At 37.4% G+C, this 9,405-nt stretch overlaps 1 protein-coding gene across 1 annotated transcript; it reads left to right on the top strand.

Annotated features, from left to right (window-relative positions):
* Positions 1 to 98: 98 nt before the first annotated feature.
* On the top strand, positions 99 to 7,534 carry LOC104522955 (presequence protease, mitochondrial-like; the record flags this gene model as incomplete). The annotated part of the gene is made up of 11 exons (XM_010165381.1): positions 99 to 201; positions 1,043 to 1,149; positions 2,105 to 2,256; positions 2,692 to 2,806; positions 2,904 to 3,000; positions 3,406 to 3,566; positions 3,975 to 4,101; positions 4,804 to 4,892; positions 5,466 to 5,594; positions 6,887 to 7,000; positions 7,438 to 7,534. Coding segments are annotated over 11 exons (1,291 nt in total), but the record flags the coding sequence as incomplete, so codon positions are not given.
* Between the last annotated feature and the right edge of the window lie 1,871 nt (positions 7,535 to 9,405).

The following is a 9,405-nucleotide window of genomic DNA, read 5'->3' as shown; positions in this document are numbered from 1 at the left end:
GTCCGCTCCTTGCCTCCCTCCGGCCGCGCGGGGGTGAGGGACCGGGACTGCGGCACCGCTGGTGGGAGCGTTTGATCTGGAGAGGGTTGTTATTGCAGGTCCTCGGGTCTGAAGTCATGGAGGTGGAGGAGCGTTTCCGCTAATGAGCGAGCGCTGCAGTACAGGGAGGGCGAGAAGATCCACGGGTTCACTGTAGAGCAGGTGAGCATCGCCCTTGGCTTGTGCTTCCCTGCGCTTGTATGGACACACGTTGCCGTGGCTGGAAAGCGCCTAAGTGAGGCCAGGGGTCGACACGCTAAATATTTGTATAGATGCTTTGGGTGGTCAGTTAAAAAAAATGATCCATTAGTTGTAGTTATTCCTCTGCAACCAAATTCATTAGGTGACATTAGCACGTGTTCCTATAGGGAGCTGACTTTTCCACAGTAAATAATGCACCACGGGAGTTTGTGTGTCTGCTACAGATGTTCAGTGGCTTCTAAAAGTACTGACAGATAACTGACTGGACTTCACTCTGTGCTGTTTTATGAAAGACATTCGAGTAATATTTTCTCTCTTAAGCTGCTTTTAATAACTTTGTTAAGAACTTGCAATGGAAATAGTATGTTGAATTTCTTTTCAGTTTTTTAAAGGAAAAAGCAGAAGCAGAGAGTAAAGGTAATTTGCAAAAAGTGATTGCTAGGGATAGAGCTAGTGGTAGAACTGGGTTCCTTGATTTTTCTTTTGCTGCCCTGACCGCTGACATTTGAATATATGCATTTTCGTTGTATTTCTGATTGAATTGTTCTGGTCTTAATATCTCTACCAGAAGAGTATAGTTCTTTGGTTTTAGTGTATTTTAATTGTTTTTTTTAAACTTTATTTTTCATTCGCATACTTCATTTTTTTTTCCCCTACAAACCAGAGGGAGAAATAATGTATTTAATACTGTATATGGCAGTATTATTTACAGAATCAACAAACAGGTCATTGCTATATCCTCCATGACTTATTTCTCCTAGTTGCAGTCACACTGTAACACAGGTGTTTTCTTCCAATTCAGGTGACAGCTGTTCCTGAGCTTTTCCTGACTGCAGTGAAGCTTAGTCATGACAGTACAGGAGCCAGATATTTACATGTGGCTCGGGAGGACTCCAATAATCTGTTCAGGTAAAACATTTATATATGTGCAGCATATACCATCTCAACGTCACCTTGTGGTTTCTGAATTGTAATCCAGCTTCATAACTGGATTTTCTGATAGCAAAAACAATAGTACTTCCTTTGTGGGACTTGTGTAGAGGTTTTCTGGTGGGATCAGATGTCATGAGATATGTTGTTCAGTCTGTTGCTCAGAACAAGTCAACACTTAATTCAAATGACATTCCTCAGACATTTGTCCAGGTGAAAATTTCCAAAGGTGGAGATTCTGCGACCTCTCTGGGCAACCTGTTCCCAATGTTTGACTGTCTGCATGGTGTTCTTTTTTCTTTAATATCAACTTGGAACCTCCCTTGCTTCAATTTATGAACATTGTCTATTGTCCTTCTGTCATGCATATCTATGCAAAGAACCTGTTTTCATCATAACCTCCTTGTAGGTATTGGAAGGCAGCTATTGAGTCCCCTTGATTCCTTTCCTTCTCCAGGATAAATAAGCCCAATTTCCTCAGCCTCTTTTCGCAGGGCATGTGCTCCAGGCCCTGACCATCTTTGTGCTTCTCCACTAAACTGCAAATTTGTTGTCGTATCTTCTGTGTTGGCAAGCCAAAAACTGGACTTTCTGATAAATTGCCTTATAGTTGCAAGATGTGAAACAGTTCTTTGAACCATAACCTTTCATGAAATTTTTTCTGAGCCTTTTGGCTAAAAAAGAAATGTGTTTACTTACATGCTGAAAACTTCTGTCCCACCTCCAGAAATAGAAGTGCAGAGGTTGTACACCCTCTAGAAGAAGGCAACTGAGATCTCGGGAGTCTTAAAAACTCGGTAACTCTGCGTCCTGCTGTGTGCCGTGTTAGTTACTGGACAGTGATAATGTTCTCATAAATGTCAGCTGTAGATAAGAGGTGGGTGGACTTTCATCACAGGTAACCATGTTCCTCTTTGTGCTCTCTGCCTTGCAGTGTACAGTTCCGAACCACTCCGATGGACAGCACCGGGGTCCCGCATATCCTCGAGCACACTGTGTTATGTGGTTCTCAAAAGTATCCTTGCAGAGATCCGTTCTTTAAAATGTTAAACAGGTCACTGTCCACCTTCATGAATGCATTCACAGGTGAGCCCGAAGTAAATAATACCCCTTAAAAGACATGAGGTTTTATTGCATAGAGCTGTCAGTTGGTTCTCCTTAATTTCCCTTTGGAGACCTATTATTATTAAGTGTGAATGTTGTGAGTGAGAGATTAAAAAACTAACAAGGCAAGGCAACAAAACAGATCTTGTTCATTTGGCAGTTACAAAGTCCCAATAGAGCTGGATCTTTGTCGTATACAACAATGCATTTAGTTATTTTTATATATTGCAAAAGCAAATTTTTCATGGTAATTACCAACATTAAACTTATGTGTATTCCTCAGCAAAAATATGTCACATACATTTCTTCTCTTCCAATTATTTATAGAGAGATTAAATATAAATGAGGGCACAATATGTCTCAGACTTTCTAAAATTCTGATCATTTTTATGTTGTTTATTTTTTTCTTATATGCAGCTAGTGATTACACTCTCTATCCATTTTCAACGCAAAACCCCAAGGACTTTCAGAATCTCCTGTCAGTGTACTTGGATGCAGCTTTCTTTCCTTGTTTGCGTCAACTAGATTTCTGGTAAGATGTGGTCAGGTTGAGATGTATGGAAACGTCAAAAAGCAAAACAAACCAAAACCCTCAAACTCATAACAATTCCTGTTATTAATTTTTTCAGGCAAGAAGGTTGGAGGTTAGAACATGAGAACCCAGATGATCCTCAGACACCTCTAGTCTTCAAAGGAGTTGTTTTTAATGAAATGAAAGGGGCATTTGTAAGTTTTGTGAATTTTTGTTTTAAGATCTTACACGTGGTCAAGTGGCTTAAGCTGCAGATTATCAATGGCATTATTGCACCAGAGATTTCCATTCCTCCTTTGTGAAATATAAATCCTCAGTAAAGTCAACAGTCTGTTACGTGGTTATTTTTTAAAGTTAGTCTGTTGAATATTTATTTATAAAAGAGCACCTTGCTAATGGATTTTACTGTAGAATTTCTTTTAAATTGACTTGATAACATGGCTAGTTTTATTCCAAGTCCATAGGACTACGGAACAAAATGTGTATGTGAGGAGGAGCTCTTGTGTAAGTTAGAGCTCTGAGGTCTTACTGTTGAGCACCTTTTATTTTTAAAATGTGTTTTGATAACTTTTACTGAAATGTGATGTTTTCTTCTTAAGACAGATAATGAGAGGATATTTGCACAGCACCTGCAGAATAAAATCCTTCCTGATCACACTTACGGTGTAGTATCTGGTGGAGATCCGCTATGTATTCCTGATCTTACATGGGAACAGCTTAAACAGTTCCATGCCACACATTACCATCCAAGCAATTCCAGGTATCTGAAATTTGGGACTAACTTACTAGGTTATGTAGTGAGTTAGCACTCTGTTCATATTTTGGTGAGGGGAAAACCAGCAATACAGAGTTTCCATACGTATGGCTAGCAGCTTAGATTACCTGTCTGCCAGCAGACCTAGGGATTTTTTTATACGCATTTAGTTACACACACATATACACATACATATATATATATATATATATGCACACACACACACACACACACACATATATATATATGGCAAACTTGTAGTCCTTTAACCTAGGGACCTTACAAAGCATATTCCCTTCTAGATGTAACTGAATTACTGAAAATCTCATGAAATTCAGAATATAATAAGAGCTGTTACTGTAAAATTTCATGTAAAATGTGATGCTTAATCCCAGTCTTTCATTTCAAATGCAGATTTTTCACTTATGGTAATTTTCCACTGGAACAACATTTGAAACAAATACATGAGGAAGCATTGATAAAATTTGAAAGAATTGAATCAAATACTGACATCCCAAAACAGAAACTCTGGGAAATACCTGTAAGTAAAAATTCAGAATCTGAATATAACAGGTTAACATTTTAGCCCAGCCTGCTGGAGTTGTTTTCTTTCTTTAGAAGTGTGTTTGTGTGTAAATGAGCTGATATATTTTTATTTTTCATTAAAATGAGGGAAGAACTACATTTACTTTAGAGTTTCAATAATGTAATTATCATATGCAGTTGTTTATTTTTCTTATTTTCATTTTTCAAGGCCCTCAGCATTTGGAGCACTAAAGCATCTATTAATGGAAAGCTTTTAAAGCTACTTGTACAAATACTGACACTTAAGTGTCAGGAAATATGCCCTTTAATGGTACCTAAACTTCCAAATGTCAAAAAATAACTTTCTCCATTCTCCACCACTCTCTCTCCCCCCCCTCCCTCCCACCCTTCCCTGCCTGGCTTTTCAAGAAGCTTAAGCATTTATTTGAAACCCAGCTCAGAGAGTTAATTATGGCCGGATTTTCTTGATCAGCTCCTCTGTTTCTCTACTTGTAAAAACTGAGATATGAATCTCATTTTTCACGGTATCCTGTGTTTGTGTATTTACTTACAAATATTGAACTTATTAATGAGTATCTGTAAAAATATTTTAAATCTTTGGAAGGAAGATGCTAGGAAAATGCAAGCAGTCCTTTTTTTATTTGTAACTTCTGCTCTGAGTTTAGTCTGCATCAAATGTATTTATTATACTTTACAGAGAGAACACAGTGTAACGTGTGGCTTAGACACATTTGCTACCGATCCCTCCAAGCAGACAACTGTCAGCGTCAGCTACTTGTTGACAGAGTAAGTGTATCAAGATAAAATTCTGAATCAAAGACTCATTTTAGAACTTTAAGCAAGACATAGGTGTACTTCATGTATGCAATCCCGTTTCATAAATGTCGTCTCTGAGTTTAATAATGCCCTGGGAAAGCTAGACAAACCCTCCTTTAGTAAATGAAAGTTTAAGTACTAAGCAGAATTTTTCTTGTCTTTTTCTTTAGCAGATAGACATAAGGAAAATCAGCCGTTATCTTACAGAACTGTTCAGTGGATTAGACTTTTGGGAACGCTGGCTTCCTGTCTTTCAGTTTCCTGCTATGTGCAAGCTTTTGTGTATGACCCTACTACCAACTTTATCTACCCTGGCAGCCTAATTCAACTTGCTTTACTACTAATTATAAGTGAAAGACCCAGAACTCTCTTAGTTCACTAAGGTTTGGTGCAGTGTTCATAACTGGCAATTACTTCTCCCTTGCCTCCTCTGCATTGTTTTGTAGGAATAATTCTTCTGAAGTAAACTCAGTGATGTTTGGTATCACTTATTTGTAGCTTGATTTTTATTTTTTTTTTTTAAGAACATTAATTTTTTTTCAGTATTACAGACACTTTTGAAACATTCACACTAAGCCTGTTGTCTTCACTGTTGGTTGATGGGCCGAATTCTCCTTTTTACAAAGCCTTAATTGAGTCTGGTGTTGGTACAGATTTTTCTCCTGATGTCGGGTAAGTGTTGCAAGTTACATTTCATCCCTATAAGCAATGTTAGAAAAGTTACAAACCACTATTAAGTTGGGAGAAGTAATTTCTCATACAGGCAATTTTTATAAAAAATAATCTTGTTGTAACATTAAAATATTTTAAGAGTTTCTACTGATGAACTATAAAACATTCTCAAGTGTAATTTTTGGCTTGTCAAAATAATTTGGTAGAAGCTCTGTTAGTTTAAACAAAATTTTACTGTTTAAAGCTTATCAGCAAGAAAAATAGGTAGATAAAAACATGGTTAAAAACTCTTCCTGCTTTGAACTCTCTATGTGAAGTCATGGGCTTCCTGCAAGTCCTGTGTCATGCATGCCAGTGCCATGCAGACATCTTAATATCACAGGGCACGGCAGTAGAAAACCGTGTTTAGACACTGAAGTAGGGATTCAATTGTTGTGTTTTTTGTCTGCTGAGGCTTTTCCAGGTTGACTATATTAATATGGTGTAGAACCATACAGTGAGTTGGCTTTAAATTGCCTTAATGACTGTGCTGATGAATCAATCTAGAAGAATAAATTTGAGTCCAAAAATCAGTTTTCCAGAGTTCAACACCTGGGTCTGGCATTCAAGTCCTTCTGTGGTTTTTAAACATGGAATAGTGGATATTTAGAGTAGATGAGCACCTATTGCTTTCTGTTTGTTGTGTTTGGTTTGAACTGCTAGGTGTTCCATATATCTGCAACTGTCAAATTGCCTCTCTAAAGGTGACCTATTACAGTTAATTTTATCCAAGCTGTCAGGAAGAGTTATCTTTACTATTTTTTTTAAGTACTATTGAAAATAATTGCAACAAACATGGAACACTTCACCTTCACCACTTACTTTACAAATACCGCTTTAAATGTACAAATTTAAGAGCACTATTTCACTCACCTGCTTAAGTAGAATGTATGTGTTTGGTGTTGCAGGCAGCTAAAATTTTCACCTTAAACTTCTTTACTTGAAAGTACTTACAGATGAATGGGAAGATGAACAGAAAAGACCAGCGTTCCTTCTGGAACTGTTTTTCTTTCTCTAATATCATATGCTATATGTTTTCTTAACAGTGGCTACTACTACTGAAATTGAACAAAAAAATGCTTTTAAGTTCCATTTCTTGCCTCTTTGGTAATTATTTTTCTTTCTATCTAGCTTTTAAAATCCTGTGTGTGTGTATGTGGAAATGACGGGTGTTTTTCCCCTTCTGTCTTAGCTGGCAGGTTTAATGCTTAAGTTCTTGTACTTATCACTGAGTTGAATATGTTTTATTCTAGGTTTAATGGCTCAACAAGAGAAGCTTATTTCAGTGTGGGTCTACAGGGTATTGCTGAAAGAGACATTGATACTGTGAAACAGATAATTGCTGGAACAGTTGATGAAATTATTGAGTGAGTAGTGCTAAATTTTTGAGAATACTGTTAGTTCTTTCCTACAGTCTTTTACAATTAGATATTAATAATATAATAGTATGTAGGCACATGGTAATACAGTCATATATATATATCATGCCTTAAAAAATTAGTTATATTAAAATATATGCACTAAAGAAGCAGTAATACTGTTTAATATTCTTAAAACTTGTATCTACTACTTCCTGTATTGTAGCATATTCATCAGCATAACCTTCAGGAGTTTAATGATATTAGTGCAGTTTCACTAAATGACACAGCATGATAAGATTATTTAATATCAATTTTAATTCAGTGTGGAAGACATTATGTTGTAATGCTTCCTTTATCAATGTTATAATTCACTTTCATAACTTCACTTAAAGTGATTAGTATTAATGGATATGATTTCCTTCTCTCATCACCCCTTCCCAAAGGAAAGGATTTGAGGAAGATAGGATTGAAGCTCTACTTCACAAAATTGAAATTCAGATGAAGCATCAATCTACAAGTTTTGGACTTGCCCTGACATCTGTAAGTCTGTATGTGTGCCCGCCTGTGGTGTTTTTTTAGGAAAGGATAACAAATCTATTGTCTGCATCTTTACGAAATATGGGGTCATTTTGTAGGCTCTTGATACGTAAAATGTTTCACTTAAGGGCTTTTCCTTTGTCATCTCATGTACATCTTTCTTCCTTCTTTTCAGTAGCTTTCAAACTATCACTGGACTCCACACTACATGACTTAATTAGGCAGTAGTGAGCCTTTTGTCTTTGAATAGTAGCTTTGATTGCAGTAGCACTGATTACTTCTGCAAGAGAGGCATGCAATACTGGCTCTTGGAACTGTATATTTTGGCTAGGTGTCTAAATTTTTAAAAACCATATAGAAGGACTATATTTTTGTATGAAATTTAGGGTTGTACTGCTGTAATTTTATTTCAAGATTCACAAGTGAAAATGTACACTAATTCAATTATTGTCCTCAAGTTTAATGCCAAAGTTGTTTCAAAACTTTGATATAAAGCTGTTACAGAAAACATGTTCCACAACAGAATGTGGTATCTTTGAGAATTCTGCAAGTCATTGTAAATTTGGGAATGAGTCTAGTATTTGCAGTCAGTTTGGAAATCGCGGTGTCCTGCTACCACACGTTCTCCAGTGTCCTCAGGTTTTTTTCTGCTCTGCAGCAACTTCATTTGCTTTGTAACTCTTTTGCTTTCTGTCTCTCAAGTGTCATATCTTCTTCAGCATGAACAGGAGTTCATTCCTTTGACATACAAAGTTAGGTAAAGAAGGGTTAATGTGAGACTTGTAAATGGGAGAGCACAACCAAGAACTGTTTCAAATCAGATTCCCGTTGAGTGAAACAGACAAAGTGTGGATATTTAATTCCCTGTCATGTTTTGTAGCAGGATCTGGCAAAATGTGCCTGACTTTTATAGCCCCTACTTTCTAGCATGTCTTCAGATTTTGTGAGTAATTCTGTCTGATTAAATATTTACACATATACTTTATCCTTCAGCATTTTTGTCTTGAAGTTGATTCAACTGTTAGGACTTAATTCTAGGACAGAAAACTCTTAAACAATTCTTGCTTTTAAAGACAAATTATGCAGCATTTGGTTTTAGTACTCCCATAGAGAAGGGTTATATTTCAGTTTATTTCCCTGAGGTCATACTTTAGAAGTTGACCTTGAAAAGAGCCTGAAAGGGACCTAGTTATAACTAAAGTAATCAGTGAATGATAGAATGGTTTGGATTTGAAGGGACCTTTAAAGATCATCTAACTCTAGCCTCCCTGCTTCGGGCAGGGCCATCTTTCACTAGATCATAGAATCATAGAATGGTTTGGGTTGGAGTCATCTAGTCCAACCACCCTGCAGTGAGAAGGGACATCTTCAACTAGATCAGGTTAAGCCCCATTCAGCCTGACCTTGAACACTTCCAGTGATGGGGCTTCTGCCACCTCTCTGGACAAGCCATTCCAGAGTCTCACCACCCTCATTGTGAAAGAATTTCTTCCTTATGTCCAGTCTAAATCTATCCTCTTTCACTTTAAAACCATTGCCCCCTTGTCCTGTCAGTACAGGCCTTTTTAAAAAGTCTGCCTGTTTCTCTTATAGCCCCCTTCAAATATTGAAAGGCCACAATAAGGTCTCATTAAAGCCTTCTCTTCTCCAGGCTGAACAACCCCAACTCTCTCAGCCTTTCTTCATAGGAGAGGTGCTCCAGCCCTTTGATAATTTTTGTGGCCCTCCTCTGGACCCGCTCCAACAGGTCAATGTCTGTCTTGTACTGTGGACCCCAGACCTGGATGCAGTACTTCAAGCGGTGTTTCATGAGAGTGGAGAGGGAAAACCACCTCCCTCAATGTGCTGGCCACACTTCTTTTTATGCAGCCCAG

The sequence above is a fragment of the Antrostomus carolinensis genome, unplaced genomic scaffold (assembly GCF_000700745.2).
Source record: "Antrostomus carolinensis isolate BGI_N321 unplaced genomic scaffold, ASM70074v2 scaffold12273, whole genome shotgun sequence".
Lineage (NCBI taxonomy): Eukaryota > Metazoa > Chordata > Aves > Caprimulgiformes > Caprimulgidae > Antrostomus > Antrostomus carolinensis.
Note: the sequence above shows the minus strand (reverse complement) of the source record. Positions and strands in the feature narration are given on the sequence as shown.